Consider the following 17,370-nt stretch of genomic DNA (forward strand, 5'->3'; position numbering starts at 1 on the left):
CTCAATTAAATATCATGCTGAATGAAAATGCATGCATGCAGCTTTTCTATTTGCAACAATAATGTGCTTTGTTACATGGCTAATGCATATTTCAATTTGCTACTTGTTAGGGTCTGGAATAGTAGATATTCTGAAGAAACCCAGGCTCGCTAAAACTACACCAAGTTTTGTTAATAAGGTATCAGCTCAAAATAAAACATTATTTTGCATTGTATTAAGTCTTGACACCAGGGCATCTAACAAGGGCCAGTAGATGGCTAAATTTGTTGTCCACTTCACATGATTTCCCTGACCCTCTTTTTAGCACTTATTTTAAGTTTTTTGCAAGTGTAAGAGAAATTTTGTACAGAACACGAGCTTCAAACTTATGCCTTATTCTAGTTCCAGAATACAGGAAATGCCTTCTAAGAGACCCAAACTTTAAAACATGCTCAGGATGGCATGCTCCTGGGCTGCACCTAGAAGTCAGAGTACTAGCACCAGTGATCAATTCCCACCTACCGGTACTTCCCTTTGCATTTTCCATCTGCTCTGATTCTTATTTAAAAGCTTGGGACATGAATTGTTTTCCACTTTCTAGAGTGGAAATCATCCCTGTTTTCTGTAGTTTAAAGTGTCTAGAAGTATTACTATAATTATGCCCTGCTTGTAATGCTTTAGAGTTTGTTATTTTGTGGAAATTATCCAGTTACATACAGTCCTCATTAACATTTAATGTCAGAGATAGAGGTCTCATAAACTTGACTTATTACATTGTGGTTCCCTTTTGAGTGGTAGAAATTTTACTTTGAGCCTTGTGGATAAATAAGGCAAGAGTGCCATTGCATCATTTTTTAATTGTATGCTGTTAGCCCTTACTCGGACAGACCTACATGTAAGCCATGAAATGAAGATCCCTAAGCACACCAGGACACTGTTGTTTGTTAATGATAGTACTGATCACTTTGCAGCTGAGTATTATGCTGTATCCATCAGTTGAAGAGTTTGAAGATGAACTTCAGCAAACGTTCAATCAGGATAGGCTACACAGGGTACTGCTCTGGTTTTTATAATCTGGCACTTTTGCTCTTCCATAGATCACCACTTACTTACAGGGCCATATAGTACAAAGACTTTCTACCAACTCCATTAAACATAATTGCACCCCGAAATTCAAACAGTTATTAATAAATTGTGATTATAGTTAATTCTGATTAATGTATGATTGACTAGAGATGTTTTGTGCAGCACAGTGAAAGTGATAATTATCTGGGACTGATAGAGAGAAGTGAAGGAGTTTACTGCTCACACATTCACTTTCACTATAAGGAGAATTTATTCATTTCATGAAATTCCTTTTAGAACAATATTATACCTGATGATGGACTGCAAATTTCAATTGTGGAGAGAAGACTAAAGGTTTGTCAACTTTGTATGTGTGATCATGATTTTGTTTTTTGATAATTTTAAGGTGCATTGTCAAATATGAATGAGTTACTCTGACTCATTTGTTTGTAATGATTTTGTCTACTCCAATTAAACTGCATGAAGGAGTTGCTATTTTCTTTGCCTAAACCACACCATGACAAAGCATATAACTAGAGGCATTTGTACAAACTTCATGTATTTAACCTTCCCTGTTTGTTGTTTTCATGTGATACAATTTTTTCTGCATGTTCAAAGGTCTCAGTACACAATGGATGGAAATATGTAAGTGAACCTCACATAGTGTACCTTGAACCAGAGTATGAAGGTGGTAAATCTGGAAGAAAATCACCTGCTTCACAGTCATCTTTAAGAGGTAAATAATTGTCTTCATCCAAATATCAGTACTGCATATACATGTAGCACTTACCCGGTAGTTATTTGGCAAACACATAGTCATGTACATGCTGTATACTTGTGAGGCATTGATATTTGCCCTGTATTTAATTGTTCAGCTTTCTACATTTTCCTGAATTTGCCAATTATTTTGTACTGATGAGGAATGAATGTATTTTGTCTTTTTTCCCTCTAATTTACTTCTCTTTTGTAGGAAAAATCCTCTCCTTGGCCCTTCGCAGTCGACTGGAACTGAAGGAGCTTGTTCATCATCCATTGTTTGCTATTATCTTTGAACTAGAATATGTTCTGTCTGAACCATTTGCTCAGCCACTAATTGAGACCAAACGTAAAAAGGTTTGTTAATACACTTGGTTTTTTGGTTCAGTAGAGAGGAAGACTGAGCTTTATGTGGTCCTAAGTTGGAGAGTTTTGGTTTGTTTGATTTTTATTTTGTTGTTGCTGTTATTTTCTTGTAGTTTTTTACTGAGATCATTTAGCCTCCATCCAGCTAGTATCTGGAGTACCATTCCTAGAAACCAAGGGCTGCTTACTTACAATTGTCACAAATTTTATTGCTTGCTTTTCAAATCTGCATTCTTAACCATTATCAATTTAGCTAAATATTTTTAGCTGGTGTTTTTGTGAAGAGTGTGACAAAGGCATATAATTAACACTGGAGAAGGATTTATTAGAATCCAGTTGGAACCAAAATACAAATAAATTGTGGGAAACTAATTGTCTAAAACCAGGACATTGGTTAAACTTTGTTAAAATGATGGTGTGGCTTACTTTTTTGTCCATTCTCATGTCAATCTTTTAGCCCTCTCTGTCTGGCAGCCTGATGCGGTCCCAGAACCAGACTGTAACACTCAAGTGGGCTTTATGGCTTCCATTTGAGGGTGGAAGCCCAGAGGAGAGGGAGACCTCATTGGAACTTACTGGAGGTTGCAAAGGTTTCCCAGGTGACAAGCTGGTGTTTGCTAAAAAACTACCACAACCACCTGGAAAGAAGGTATGCATAATTAATTGATCTTCCCCATTGTGCCCTTTGGAATAAAGTTACATATATTTCATTAAACTTTTTGGTGTGTAGTATTGCAAAGTATTTTTTTTTTTGACAAGCCTTCTGGGTGAGTCAAAATACAATCAATGAGTATGCAAAGTATCTAATAAATTCTTTATCATCCAATTGCTTTTTAACTATTTTTGTGCATTAATTGCTAAAATGTCATCATTTTTTCCCCCTTTGAAGCAAATCACCTAATATTGTCTATTAACATATGCATGCCCAAGGCATTGAACTGGGAAATTGCCTCTTCCCCCCCCCTCCCCCCCTAAAAAAGAAAAAAGAAAAAAAAACCTGTAGGTGGTCAGAAAAATCATTGAGCCTTGAAACTAGATTTGGCAACATGCTCAGCACTCTGCCACTCTCCCATCCCAAAGGTCCTTCCTTAATTGCCTATTTTTTTTGTCATTTCCTCTGTATGATTCGAAGGAAGAACATCACATATTTTGTGTTAAAGTTTTATTTTTGGCTCAAATTTTACCTTAAGAATTATTAAAAAACCTATGTTTTTATTCAATCTACAGTTCATTTCTTTTACCATAATCAGTCTCATATCTATCTAAAATTGATTAATACATGATGATCTCTATCTAAATGTTTATTTTGAGTAAATAATGCTAAAGACTAAATGATTTATAAAAAGACAGAAACTATGTAAAAAATGCATTGTGCATCTGTAAAACAACCAAGGCCAGTTATGAGAAATGGACACCAGTGAACTATCAGGATGACTTAAAAAATAAGTAAATAAAAACCTAGTTGACTACATGGTATGGACTAACAAGCTGTGTAGGAGTAATAACAATTACTTGTAGTTTCTGAATGCTACAGAAGCCAACATATTCCAAATGGTTGGAGACTACAAAACCTGTAGGTAACCTATAGTATACCATACCACAATTTTGTCTTTTTCAGGCACCCAAGTCTGGTGGAGTAGTAAAGTTTCTGTTCACCCAGCAGCGCAGGAGAGGAAGCAGTTTGCGCTCCTCAACTCAAGGATCTCAGATGCTTGGGGTGCCTACCTCCCCTGGTCTTCCCTCCCCAGGCCCCTTTGATAATGCTAGAGGAATGTTTGGTTCTGTCAGTAATACCCCGGGGGGTGGATATCAAGGAATGTTGCTCACACCTGGTGTGGCATCAAGACCTCCACTTCCACCAGGAAACAGGTAATTTAGTCAAATATTTTCTCTCTATTGAATGGAACTATACAGCAACACTTAAAAAAGGTGTCTAACTTATTTGGCTGTTTGTTCATCATTATGGGATAAACTTTCATGTGTGTTTTTCCTTTACAAATGTAAGTGCTTTTTTCAATGTTCTAAGATTCATCCTAAAGTAAAGAAATTTCAAAAATTAAATAAGTAACTCTGAGCAAACATTTAAAAGAACTGTCTATAATTGATTTACATGCGTTAACCACCGAACACTTTGAATAACAATGCAAAGTTCAGAAAATACTGTACATTCAATGAACATATAAGAAGTTTTATCAGCCTGTAGTTTTGGTATCGGATTTCTCATTTGACTCCTTCATTTTTTGTTGAACAGAACTACTTCTGGCACCAGTGTCTGTCCACTCTTTATCCTGCAGGTGAAAGCGGTTGTTCGTGAAAGCTTTAAGACCATTTTGTTCACATTCATAAGCAAAGACCATGTCCTCTAGTGCTTGTAGTTCAGGTCTATAGTATATGTCCTTCGACTTCAGTGCCTCTAGGTTGAGATACACAGCCATCCGTGGAGGAAGGGGAGCAAGTGGTTCAGTCAGTTGAGGTTTTGGGCCCCTGAATCGCCTTGGGCTCATGGCTGCGATGGGGCTAGGGTCGGACGTGGCACTCTGCACCAAGCGTTCAATATCTTGAAAAACGAGGCCGAACTTTAGCCTTCTTTCTAGTTTATAGTTAGTTCCTGCTCCATCTTTGGGACGATACTCGTAAAAGCACTCAACACTGTCATCAATCATCCAAATGAACTTCAACTTCAATCTTAGAGCAAATTTTTGTATCCACAGTCTAGGATATCCAGCACCAATTTCATCATTTGGTAAGCTGATGATGTGAAACTCGTGTCCACAGTACTTGACATACTCTTCGAATTCTGTGGGTCTTACGACAAGAATCCTGATGGTGTTTTCGGGAGTCAGGATTTCATCTTTCGGCCAATCCAGCAAAGCAATTTTCGCTCGACGAAAGGAGGGTATGAAAATCCATCTTTGGTTGATCTTGTCGGGTCTTATTGCTCTAATTCGCTTCCCAGTCGCATCGCTATTGTCGAGCCAATGTGAAGTGTTACCAGGTAAATGAACCTTGCACATATATTCGCAGTCTAGGAACCAGTCTTGCGGCGGTAGTAGAGAATAAGCCATAAAACTTTCTTTTTCTCCCTTTGGTAAAGATGGCTTGTCCTTTGGCATCTGCTTATCAACTACTTCCTTAACGTGTGGGGATGGGTTTTGAAGGATGTTTGTGGTAACTAAGCATCCGTTTGATTTTTGCAATATCTCTTCAAGCTCTTGCCGACACGTTTTGCCTCTTATTTTGTTGACAAATGCAGGTAGTTTCTGATATATTTTTCCTAAATCAACCTTATCCGAAGTTTTCCATTCGTCGCTCACCGTGTACACTGAAGATTCTTCCACATTGTCGGGCATAGGTGTGGAATAAAGGGGTAAGATAGGTGTGGAATCCCACGGATGTCCCTCAATCAGTTCTCCATTGTTTACCCTAGGAGTAAATGACAATTTCTTTCGTGCTCCCTTCTCCGTTTCATTTTTCTTGCTCTTATTCTTAGGGCTTTGGTCACCACCTTGCTTTGTATCTTCACCATGGCTGCCTCCGATATTCAAATCATCTACCTTTTCAGTCAGTTTATCTACTCTGCCTTTTGGTTTTTCACTCTTCTTCTCTTTCGACATGCTCATCTGACGATTTTCCTGTTTTAAATTGTACGGTGTACGCTGAACGAGGAAAGATCCCTTTAAGCTCTCGCACTAGCTGTTAAATTCGACACACACAGCAGTTATCTGCGTTCAATGCAGCCCGCTATGCAGATATCAAGTGTACGACGTCCTTTGCAGCGTCTGGGAGGGGTTTGTTTTGGCCGAAAGAACGTTAATTGAGATCGTTTTTTAGAAGTGTGACGTAGTAAGCATAAGTTTGTTAAATTCAGCAGTTTTTATCAGGGCGTCACTGAATGCTAGTAACTGCAAGAAGGAATTGATAAATCATGTGATTACAGTCGAACCTCTTGAATTTGACGACCTGTGATTGGTTGGATGTGAACAGCTGTCAATATTCTTGACTGCAATCTAATTTGTTTGGTCGAATGTATTCGGATCTTTTCATGATTGTAGTGAATTATATTAAGGTACTATTACGATTGTGACTGTGTTATATGAATTTTCTCTTTCAAAATATTAGTTGAGTTTTGCACCCCTTGTGCCCTTGGCTTTCCTTAGAAGGTATTTCAGTGAGTTTCAGTTTACTCATCGAAGAATTGTATTCCGTGTTCATGTTTCATACTAAGCCTGTCTTTTGCTGTTTACTTAATTAGTCGGCTTCAACCGTGTGTAACGTCGTCTGGCTAATCCGAAATGCAAAATTATGTGACCTTTTCTTTGGATCACTTTTCAGGTATCAGCTAAAATGTATATTGGTGCGACTATTTTGACAATCAAAGTTTCACGAGTTAACTCAGCTGTCCACGAAAGCTGCCAGAAGCTTCTTATCACTTTCATAGCTATACATTGTATCTTCCAGTTGGCGGTAATGTTCTTTTCCGGTTGCGTCCTTGGTTTAAGATAGACTGTGAATTGTTGCGGCTGGCAGACAAATGCTGTTAAATCGCCTTGGGCTGCTACCTCTTAAGTCAGAGACGTAACTTGCTAAGGTTGAGAGAATGATAAAGCAAGAAGTGAAGTGATTCAAACTTGTTACGCAATTTTAACTGATGGACTGCATGCTCCAGTGTGCTTCCAAACATGGGCTTGCGGCATAACGCGGTTATCCCTAAAAAAAACTAAATCAAACCTTTCTTCTCACATCCATATCCAAACTGTAGTAAATTTTCTTTGCCTGTAATACTCTGAGATTGAGGAAAGCAGCCCCTTGTGCGGGAGCTTTGTGCGAGAAGGGTCTCTTTCGTTCACGCCTTGAGAACCATCTCCTTAGACTCTAGTGGGATGTTTACCACCGTTAGCTTTGTTGACGAAGTTTTCAATACGCTTTAACACAAGTCAAATTTTCGCCGTCTGTATGTCACATACGAAACTTGAGGAGGTGACTCCGTTAGGTGATATTCGTGAAAGCATTCTACACTGTCATCTGTCATCAATAATCCAGATAAACTGTCATTCCAAGCGCATTGCAAAATTCTGTATTCAGTATCGGGAATATCCTACTCCAATTTCATCCTGTGAGTGTCTGATAACAGGGAAGTTGTGTCCACAGTACTTCACGTATTCATCAAATTCGGAAGGCCTCACGACAAGGAAAAAAAAAAAAAAAAAGAAACATGAACGACTCTCGTGGGTTTATTGTGCCACAAACACTGATTGTTCTTCAGTTCGTCCTTGTCTTTGACGTTTGTCAATGACTGACGCAGTGTAGTGATGGGTTTGTGGGCGTCGTGGATATTGAAGAGTTGTAGGATATTCTCAGGCATGCCCTTTATTTAAGGAAAATAACTGTATCCGATGTTTGAAAATCTTATAAAAGCTAATATTTATATTTCATTTTCTGACAGGCTGCCAGAAGAATATCCTGTTGTACCTCCTCGAGATCCCCTCTTTCAGGTAAATTCTAATGTAAGGTTGCGTAGTAACCGACAGTAATTGTTGGAAACCTCACACCAATGGCCCTACCAGAAATAGGTTGGACGTGAGCCAGAAAAAAAAATGGGTCTAGTACACGAAAGCGAGGCTTAAAGGTACAAGGATTCGAGGATTTACAGGTAACCTTTTTAGGGGAAATATTGTGAAATAATAAACTCGTCTTTTCTGTCTTACCCTTGTTTAACAAAGTTTCAAAGCACTTCCAAAAAACTTTCAGTTTGGAAGTTAGCCAAGAATAAAGAAAGCCAAACAGAATAAGTGTTAAACTACCCTTCTCACCCACAAATAACCTTAAGACGTTGTGTTCTTTTTTTAATGTTTTTACGCGAGAATTTGACCTATACTCGACCCAGTTTTTCTGACGATCGTCCAAGCATATAGGACATATAGACAGGGGGTATTGATGAGTGTTTTGAGAATGATCATCAAGTCCTAGGTCTTTATTGCGTTCGTGGTCAAACATCTGTTTTTATGGTGCTTCTTATTGCCCGGAATAGATAAGCAACCTGGTAGGAAATTTATTGTTAGAAAAACTTCACTCAACAGAATGCTTGAGTTTCTTCACTTTGTTTATGCTTAAAAGATAAAGCAAAATTTCAGCTTTTTAGTACGCTTTTTAGCCAGCGCAGGAAGCTGGAGTCGTTTAGTGGAATGTACACTCTTATGTCTAACGCTCTTGTGTTGTATCTGTAATCAGTTCACCTCGTCTGGTATGCGTCCCAGTGCACCTGACCCAGTGATCCACCTGTCTGAGTTACCACAGAGCACTGTACACTCTCCTCTTATCCTTACTGGACCAGGGACAAGTCCTGCCAGGTAAGTTGATCGTAACTGTGCATCAATCTTGGAGTACAGAAATTTACTTTATGCTTGATTACTGAAGAGAATTTATAATGATTAGTATGGGTTTATGACCAAGTGTATAGTCAGTACGGCTGGACGCTGACCCATTTCATATTGCAGTTTCCTGGAAAAAAAAAGAAAATTAGACTAACATCTATCCATCTTGAAAGAACACGCTTAGTTGACAGTAAGGGATTTATTGTTTGATCAAAAGATTTATATGAAAAGTGCACTTTTGTGGTATCGAATCCGGTGGTAAAGAGTGTGAAAAATCGTCCATTTATGAAGACAGTCAGAACCAGCTGGATAACAAATTGAAAGGAATAAGCCTTTTCGTCTGCATGCATACATACACAATGTTAACAATACATGATACTGTAACATTCATACAAAGTTTTTTTTTTCTTTCTAATCGAACAGTGCACCATCAACAATGACCCGTGCCGCTTATACACGGCTTTCTAGTGCTGGATTTCCGTCCATTACTGACCGCCGTGGTAACTCTCCACAAGTGATTGATCACAGAGAAGAATTACCAATACATTTAGATACTGAAACAGTCGATCAACTTCTGAGCAATGAGATTGTCATTCAGTTTCTTGCTCTGTCCAGGTATGGAAGAGACTACAAGCAGACCTTATTTCATGCACTTATTCCATTCAGATAACAAAACAAACAAACCAAAACAAAATTGTCCCAAATGTCCCATTCTGGACGCGTGCCAGGGAAAATTTGTTTAGTATGCCAAGTCGAGTCCAGCAAGTTCATTACCCGGGAAAAATGTTGGGAAATGTTAGACTCGTCTTTTTTTAACTGCGTTTGCGGTCTCATCGCACAACTGTAGAAATTCACTATACTGACTTTACCTTTTCTATGGTTGTTTCTCTCTCTGCTCTGGAAATTTCTTTATATTTATTTTACTGATTGAAAGTCAAGTCCCCTCAGTTGATGATCTGGGTTACCATGTTCGGATTTAAGACAGTATTCTGCTGACAAGTTTTCCCCCACCCCCTTCAATTTAAAGAAAAGGGAAAACCCTACTATTTTTCTATGTGCGCTCAGTCATAAGACATGAAATCGTGCGCATGAAAGCATCGTTAGGCAATTCAACATTGACTTAAACAAATGATCTGTTTTTATCATAACAGATGCTATAACAGAAGCGCTTTCTTCTCCTTTCAATTTTACCGATTTCCTCAAGTTACCACTGAAAGGTCTGTAACTAAACTGTCATTCGGTTCAAAATTAATTTTTTTATTACACTTCGTACAAATTTGTCGTTTTTAATTTGTGCTAGAATACACATCTTCAAAGAATATCAAAATTTGAGTTCGTTTTTTAGGGTCTACCTCAAAGACACTGATGGTCAATCTCAAGGGATTCCTTGTGTGCTTCAAAAATTCAACAAAGACGGCTTGCCCTCCGACGAATCTCCAGGCCTGACGGTGAGAGATGACTAATGTGCGCTTAACGGGCTTTAGGTGCACGAAATGAAATAGCAGCAACTAAGGAAGGCTTGACTTCACGCAAGTAGTTAGAGCAATTTTTTTCTCACACGCAAGCCGCCACATATTGTCTCTACTATATTATAATGCACATTATGTGTATCCATATACATGTACATGGACGAGGCTGACCCTCAAGGATATCGCAGCTTTTATCGGTTTCTGCAACAACTATAATTATCTCTCTCCCCCACCCCTCTCTAGACGGGATGCTAGCCTTCCTAGGATACCCCCCTTCAGTAGCAATTCGTCCAGTTTCCCGCCTTGTTTTTTTTTTCATCCCCTTATACTCTTAGACGAAGAGAGGCACCTTGCAGTGATTGCTCGTTCGATTACTTTGGTTTGAGTTTTAAAACCAGTAGAAGAGAAGTGTGCTAATTCAAATTCTGCTTTCAGTTGCGTTATTTGTTGGACCCTTCATATATGCAGCCAGGAGAAGGCCGTGTGTTCAGTCATTACCTGTTGAGCCAATCATTGCACATTGATGTGTGGGATGGTGACTCACTTCTCCTTATAGGCTCGACTAGTTTGAAACTCAAGGTATGATTGATGGACTTTAGTTTGGCTCATAATCTCATTCCAACGACAATTTTGGTCAAAAGTTGCTGGGACGCTTTCTGTATTATGCCTAAACAATCATATGAAATATGTGTTTTACCAGTTGTGAATATCATGCTGATAAGTGTTCCAAGCTCCAACCCCCTCCCCCTAAGCAACGTTGTTTTGAATTCTTCCAGGGCTCTTATCAACGCTGAAAAGGGGAAGGGGATGTAGGGAAGTACTGTTGGCCACATGGTTTTAATTTTAAACCGTTTCGTCCCAAATGTTCCAATACTACCAACGGAGCGAGCAGTCGGACCAGTGTGTGAATCTGAAATGGCCAAGCACGGAAAATCACCAGTGTAATCTAGTGGACTAGCGTTTGCACGAAGTGCTGTAGTTAAAAACATTTTCTTACGTTTTATTTTAGCATTTATTACGTCAAGGTCGTGAAGCTGTAATCGTGGCGCATGAATTGGATGTAGTTTCCACCGAATTTTCGGAAGAGGCAGCCATGCAAAGTGGCGACATGGTAAGGATAATTGTTCTAAATTCCACTGGTAACATCCAGTCACATGTCCAACCGCTTCATTTGGTTACTTTAAAAGTAGATTGCTCGAGACTGTCTGATCTTCTCTTGGTAAGGAACGAGGGCTAAAGAAGAGAAGAGATTGGAACGAGTTTCAGCACTACCTCGCCCCAACCCATTCTCGTCGAGTTCACTCCTTTTCGTTCGCGTTTAAGTTGATGAACCCTTATAGGTTCCTAACAGTAATAACTCTCTGAAAATGGTTCACTTGTCTTCCTCAGACTCGAACTGGCATTAAGTCTGCGGTAGAAGCCAAGCTGCATCTCCGAGTTGCAAACATTGGCCATACCAGCGAAGGACCGAAAGGAAAGTTGGGTAAGCGATGAAAAATTTCCAAAGATTTCTCATTATTATCTCGGCCCCACAGAGAGCAGCCCCCCCCCCCCCCCCCCCCAAAAAAAAAAAAAAAAAGTGTGACATACCGGGAGCTGATAATATGTGAAATTACAAATACGCATTGACATATCTCCATTCCGTAGACGGTGCTTAAGCTCGGCAAAACGATTTACCGGAACTATATTGTACGTCTTCCCTTCAGTTACATATTCGTCATTGATTTGATTGGATACTTTTACAAAAGAACAATTTGATAGTCGCTATTTTAGGCAATTGGCAACATGTAACCAATCAAGTTTTTTTCGGAAATTCATGGACGTTTAAGAGAAGTTGTCCTCAAGTTCTTTATAATTTTCTTTCGTGGTCGCTTCGGCATCATTCATAACAGCACTTTGCAAAAAGAGTTTCACAGTCGTCTTATATTTTGTCAGGAACCGTCCCCAAGAAGCTCTCCACTGTTGTAATATCAGAAACTGTAAGAGAAACAGGAGCAGTTAACACACTGACTGGTGAGTAGTGAGTCCGGCTATTCCCAGAGCACTGATGGGCGTTCTCTTGTCAAACACTCATCAGAGCGTGTTGTTGGTAAATGTGAAAAGTATATGAAACAAAAGCTTACCTTTGCAGATTCTATCAAAAACCACTCAATTTAAATGACTTAGCAAGAGTTTCTCCATGGAATTTTCGCCGTGTACACTTTGAGATTCAGATGCCTGAGGTCTTACGATATCACCCAATTAATTTCATACAGATCTCTCCAGCCAGGGTTAATCGCGTCAGCGTGTTATGGTGTAGCAAGGGGGTAATTTTTATTAGCCATTGCAATTTGGAGGCGTTTAAAATCCGGAAAATGCAGCGGTTTTACACGCGTGTTTCTAAGGGGCTTAAGGGAGGATTGCAGGGGCGCTTCCTTATGCTTTCGCTCGATTTGCCTTGCTGCTCTATTGCTTGGAATGACTCTTTCTTGATACCATTTACAGGAAACAAAAGTACTAAAATAAAGGCCAAGCAAATGGCAGAATGTGACGCAGAACTTTCAGCAGTGTTGTTCAGCAGGCAGGAAAAGATAGCCAAAGATGATCAGCCAGTCAGAGAAGCTGATGCCATTAGGAAAAGGTTAGTTGAGATTTAGTTTGGGAAGTATTTTGGTGAAGTATTTTCGTGCGTCTGATATAATTTGACTGGGTGGTTTATAAAGTGGATGTAAGACTTAATGTAGTCTGATCATCTCCCTCCTTTCCATAAACTAGATCAATTTCGTATTGGATGTTGAAATTGGTTTGGCTTAGTTTTGCTAAGTTGGTTTTTGCTCGTTCCAAAAGAAATACCGCCACCCTCTTAACCGTTTCACTCCCAGTAGTGACCAAGACATGATTTCTCCTTATAATATCTATACAATATCAAGCAGACAAGTGATGAGAATAGCAAAACATATTAACGAGAGGATTATCATTTGATCCAACACCAAATTCTTAGAACAAAATTGATAACAAATGTATGGTAGACAGTAAAGAGAATTTTCATGGAGATATTTGGAGTGAAGAAGAAAAACTGATAGCAGTTGCGACTCGGTCACTCCATGTTCCTGCGACTGAACTCGGTTATTTTATTAGGGTAGTGATCTTTCCGACAAACTTCGTAATCCCCTGGAAATTTTAGAAACGTTCGCTTTAATTTTTGACACAGAAAACTTGAAAGAATGCAGGCAGTTCGGCAGATCCAAGGAGCTGATACCTCTACGGGCAATTTGATAGTAAGTCGATTTTTGCCTCATGCGTTTGTGGAATTCAGATTTTTTTTGTCTTACGCACTTTTCAAGACGAATAACGTTTTCCTTTAGTTTTGTCCCACTGTCTTAAAGCCTCTCCGCATTTAGCGTTTACTTTCAAAATGTTCGTTTACAATTATATTCGTGCAATACTTTACTTGTTGTCAGATTCAAAAAGAGGAGAAATTACAAAGAACTCGAGATCTTAAAACCATTCAGCTTTACAGGTCAGTTATACTCGGTAAAGGTTAGTATTTGAGTCAAGAACTTTACCTGTTTTTAAAGTCATTTTATCCCAACAGATATCACAATGCAGTTCTTTAAAATGTTTCCTGCCGGTTGTTTACTTTGAGGTAGCTTGATAGGAAAGTTGGGGGGGGGGGGAGGGATGGTTCATAGGCTGGAGGACTTGACATAGACCCTTTTGCACCGATTTTTCTAGTTTACAACCAGGAAATTATCTACTATCTCTCTTCCCAAACATTGTTACTGCGTGATCGCACCCCCCTCCCCGAAGCAACGTAGGGAATATAAGAACTATTTATCTGCCTTCGATATTTCTTCAAAAATAAAAAACTCTCAATCAAACAGTGGCGGGGCTGGGGGGCGTCACCCACCCTATTCTTACAATGGTCTTAGTTTGAAAATTTGTATTTTTTTTTTTAACAGAGAGAAGCTCAGACATGAGAGGATTCTCTCTTCGTTAGCAGGGAACATCACGACCAGCCACACAATCTACCCGTCATTCGGTAGAGTAGAGTTTTTCGAGTTTGTGCTGAGAAATCCTTACTCCACCGACCAGACTGTTACCATTTACTGCGATGACAACGAGCTCAAGTATGTTAACAAAAGGCTTGTCTTTAACAGCTATTCTCTGAGCCAGTGGATTTACACATGTGTATCGCTTTGCAAGTAGCATATTTTAATGATCTGTTACTTACATGTTGATTGTTCACAAGCTCGATACACTAAAGGCAAATCTTCATATAGTACTGGTAAGTCAAGTCGCTTTGCTCACCATAAGTCGAAACGGACAGACCCAACCGGGTTCAGATTCAGTTGCTGTTTTTTGCTGTAGCAGGTTGCTTTGTCCGTGCCCAGTTTTTCTCATCGTCTGAAAAATAAATTTGATTAAATATAATATCAGAACTTCAAGAAAGGATGGGGCCTTCAGTTATTTTGAGAACAAAGTTCCTGGATTGTACTCAAAACTTTGCTGAGAGGATTTAGTTTTAGTCCGTGCTGGCCAGCCGCTTCTAAATAATAGTAAAAGCCTAAAGTCCTTTGCTCGATGCGAAATTAAACTTGATCTCCTTCCATTTCTCGTTTAAAGAAATATTTCGTAATATTTCGTTTATTATTCTTGTAGAGTGGTAACAGACACAAGAGAGTGGAGACACTTTAAGAGAAAAACAGAGACGCGTTCAGGTGAGGGACGTTTTTATCATTGAGCCCTGTAAATCTGTTTGGGGATTTACTTTGGCTCGTTCTTCACACTTTAAGTTTTATGTTTAAAGATGAGGAAAGAGGAATTCTTGTTCTTGAGCTCGGTTTTTGTTTAAAGAGAGATTTCAAACACGCTCTCTTGAGGTATTGCTTATCCCAAAAGTATGCAGCGTATGGATCACAGATTAACCCTGTACCAGACTTTCTCGGCTTTCCACCCAATTGATCATGTATTAAAGCATCTAACTGTTAAAGGTTTGATTTCTTTTGTAGACTCAGATTTTTCTGTGCCCTGTGCACGTGGCAACTTAGTTAAAAGTTTGAATATTTTGATTCACGTTTGTTCCACAGCTTTGGAGGAGAACATGTTTGACACCGCCTCTACCAGCCCCTACCCACAAGTGTTCCTCAGACCCAGGGAAACTGTACATATCCCGTTCAAGTTCCAGACCTTTAGAGCAGATCAAAGTGTTCCTGAACAGGTATGTACATGTCTTACGTATCTTTTTCCTCTGAAATGTTTTCTGCGGCCCGCCCGCGGGGCCAGATGAAGCCAATCACCTGTTGGAGTAAAGATGACTTAAGAAATTTTATGCCTCAGAATACAAATGAGATTTTCTTTCTTCGTAGGGCCCATCACACCCGCTAAAACAGCAGGCTCAAACCTATCTAAAGACCAGCATATCGGAGGAAAATAGTCTAAAACCACGTCAGATTAAGGTAACAAAAACCCATATTTATTCAATAGCTATCAAGGTTAATCCTTTCCAGCTTCCTTTATATCTGTCGGTTTTCCTTAGTTCTTTGGCATTGGTCTTCACTAATAGATTATTATGTCAAAGTGACTTTTGCCGTGTCGTATATAAAGCGGTATTGCTTACGGAGCCTGTTATGAAGGTATAATTTGGTGTTATCATCTGAGTTGATAATGTGAATTGGCTTCCGTGAAGAGATTCTAAAGCTGACGTTTCAAAACGTTAGCCCATCGTTAGAGCGAGTGCTTGCGGTGACAAGAGTGAAAAATATCCCATATGACAAGGGCGAAAATACGTGTAGATAACGTTGGAAAATGTATCATGTGCCTACAAAGGAAAATACATGATGGTGAGGACTTCCGCTCTAAAATCAATTTTGCTTTAAGTGGGGAAAACATGCGACCGATACTTTAAGGGAGTAAACTTACGTTTAGCTTTCACTTTAGTCCAGCATTAGCAATAAATTGTAATTCAGCTTTGCGTTTCTCCTTAAGGTGGCATTCAGAAACACGGATGAGCGTCCAATAGCTATTCTTAATCTTCAAGTTGAACCTAGACCCCATGTGATAGACAGAACGTTCAGGTTCTACCACGCAGAGCAGTCGTTCTTGAAAAAGACCATCAGACTACCTCCCTGGCGATCATTACCAGGTAAAAAAACACACGACGAAACTTTCCCCATCTCACCCTATTCGTCTCACTTAAAATCTGTAGGTTTTTTAGCCTACCCAGCTAGACGAAATTGCTTCTACGCAACTGAAGAGTAAACATTACTTTAAGGTTAAAAATATTTGGTGATGCTGTTGGATGCACAAGTAGCGTTTAAGAATTTTATCTTCCACCTTGATTGAATAGTGTTGATTTGTTTTTCCTAGGCGCGCCAGTAATGGACGACAACACGCAACCTCAAGTACATGTACGCTGCAGTGATGTGAATGCTGTTTGTGAAGCTAGAAAGATGGTACGATCTTACTTATCACGAGTGAAATAACACTGAGTTTTAGCTTTTTCTTAGAACCGCTGATAAAATAAATTCTTCACTCGAAAAAATTATAATGGCTGCCGCGTAAAATTAGCTATACAAGTTACGGCTCAGCTCACAGTGACTAAGTACTGAGACATACTGCATGCGAGACTACAAACCCAGGAAAGTTTGTCTGCTGCCGAGAATTTGGCAAAGATGACCTCTACTGAAGGCTTACTGAGGTAGTTCATAACGGTACCTCAGCATAAATCTTCACCCGTTTCATCTGAGCGTTTTTTAACATCATTCTGATATGGAAATAATGTGTGAATTTTATGATTAACTCTCAAGCCGTCAGGTGAACCTCAGGATGTTTTCCTCAAGATCGCATGTGGACCCTCTCCTTCTCTAAAGAGGTTTTTCGTTCTCTTGTACATGTAAGTTCTTATGGATATTGGACGATTGTACTTAATTTCCCTTATCAGAGGTAACGCATGCAAAGCGCTTGTCGATTGAAGTTCGTAAACCAAAACCGAGATGAGAACAGAGATAAATCTGTGTCGTAAGGAACCAATGATGAATCAGAGTAAATTCACGTCAATGGCTTTGAGTTTGGAAAAAAAGAATGGGCAAGTCACTGTTGGTTTAACTGTTGTCTCTGATTGGTTACAAAGGTGGCGCGAGTGTTTTTAGCGAATCTCAAAGCGTACTTCAGGGTAGAAAAGCCAAAACAATACACATCTTTCGACACTCCATTGCGCTTTGATGCTCTTTTAATCTTCAGTCCGTGTATTTTGATTTCAGAGATCCTTTCCTCGCCGAACCTTGTCAAACATGGCAGTTCTATGTTCATTCATTACAAAGGTAGGAAATACTTTACTTGTACTCCGAAAAGTTTACATTCAAGGCCCACCACAAAGAAAGAAA

The 17,370-nt window shown here is 39.3% G+C and overlaps 2 protein-coding genes and 1 long non-coding RNA gene across 3 annotated transcripts in view; 1 reads left to right on the top strand and 2 right to left on the bottom strand.

The window, feature by feature from the left end:
- Window positions 1-17,370, top strand: part of LOC113678747 (nephrocystin-4) — a 27,836-nt gene that overhangs the window by 7,245 nt on the left and 3,221 nt on the right. The window contains exons 7-33 of the mRNA XM_089214021.1: window positions 111-178; window positions 951-1,031; window positions 1,342-1,398; window positions 1,663-1,780; window positions 2,015-2,157; window positions 2,624-2,815; window positions 3,785-4,035; window positions 7,610-7,658; window positions 8,395-8,513; window positions 8,961-9,152; window positions 9,689-9,754; window positions 9,883-9,985; window positions 10,442-10,585; window positions 11,016-11,117; window positions 11,396-11,489; window positions 11,942-12,019; window positions 12,491-12,626; window positions 13,197-13,263; window positions 13,447-13,505; window positions 13,948-14,115; window positions 14,648-14,706; window positions 15,076-15,206; window positions 15,355-15,444; window positions 15,974-16,130; window positions 16,355-16,440; window positions 16,795-16,880; window positions 17,248-17,307. Of these exons, the coding sequence (XP_089070147.1) occupies window positions 111-178; window positions 951-1,031; window positions 1,342-1,398; window positions 1,663-1,780; window positions 2,015-2,157; window positions 2,624-2,815; window positions 3,785-4,035; window positions 7,610-7,658; window positions 8,395-8,513; window positions 8,961-9,152; window positions 9,689-9,754; window positions 9,883-9,985; window positions 10,442-10,585; window positions 11,016-11,117; window positions 11,396-11,489; window positions 11,942-12,019; window positions 12,491-12,626; window positions 13,197-13,263; window positions 13,447-13,505; window positions 13,948-14,115; window positions 14,648-14,706; window positions 15,076-15,206; window positions 15,355-15,444; window positions 15,974-16,130; window positions 16,355-16,440; window positions 16,795-16,880; window positions 17,248-17,307 (2,956 nt within the window). The remainder of the gene's footprint in view (window positions 1-110; window positions 179-950; window positions 1,032-1,341; window positions 1,399-1,662; window positions 1,781-2,014; window positions 2,158-2,623; window positions 2,816-3,784; window positions 4,036-7,609; window positions 7,659-8,394; window positions 8,514-8,960; window positions 9,153-9,688; window positions 9,755-9,882; window positions 9,986-10,441; window positions 10,586-11,015; window positions 11,118-11,395; window positions 11,490-11,941; window positions 12,020-12,490; window positions 12,627-13,196; window positions 13,264-13,446; window positions 13,506-13,947; window positions 14,116-14,647; window positions 14,707-15,075; window positions 15,207-15,354; window positions 15,445-15,973; window positions 16,131-16,354; window positions 16,441-16,794; window positions 16,881-17,247; window positions 17,308-17,370) is intronic.
- Window positions 3,314-7,174, bottom strand: LOC113678749 (uncharacterized). The gene has a single exon (XM_089214031.1). It carries the CDS (start codon window positions 5,784-5,786, stop codon window positions 4,359-4,361), a length of 1,428 nt encoding a protein of 475 aa, XP_089070157.1. The 5' UTR covers window positions 5,787-7,174; the 3' UTR covers window positions 3,314-4,358.
- The window catches only part of LOC149041437 (uncharacterized), a 5,387-nt gene continuing 2,196 nt past the window's right edge, over window positions 14,180-17,370 (bottom strand). Inside the window, exon 2 of the long non-coding RNA XR_016189004.1 lies at window positions 14,180-14,392. This is a non-coding gene — a long non-coding RNA (uncharacterized LOC149041437). The remainder of the gene's footprint in view (window positions 14,393-17,370) is intronic.

The sequence above is a fragment of the Pocillopora damicornis genome, chromosome 8 (assembly GCF_964200805.1).
Source record: "Pocillopora damicornis chromosome 8, jaPocDami1.2, whole genome shotgun sequence".
In the NCBI taxonomy this organism is placed as follows: Eukaryota; Metazoa; Cnidaria; class Anthozoa; order Scleractinia; family Pocilloporidae; genus Pocillopora; species Pocillopora damicornis.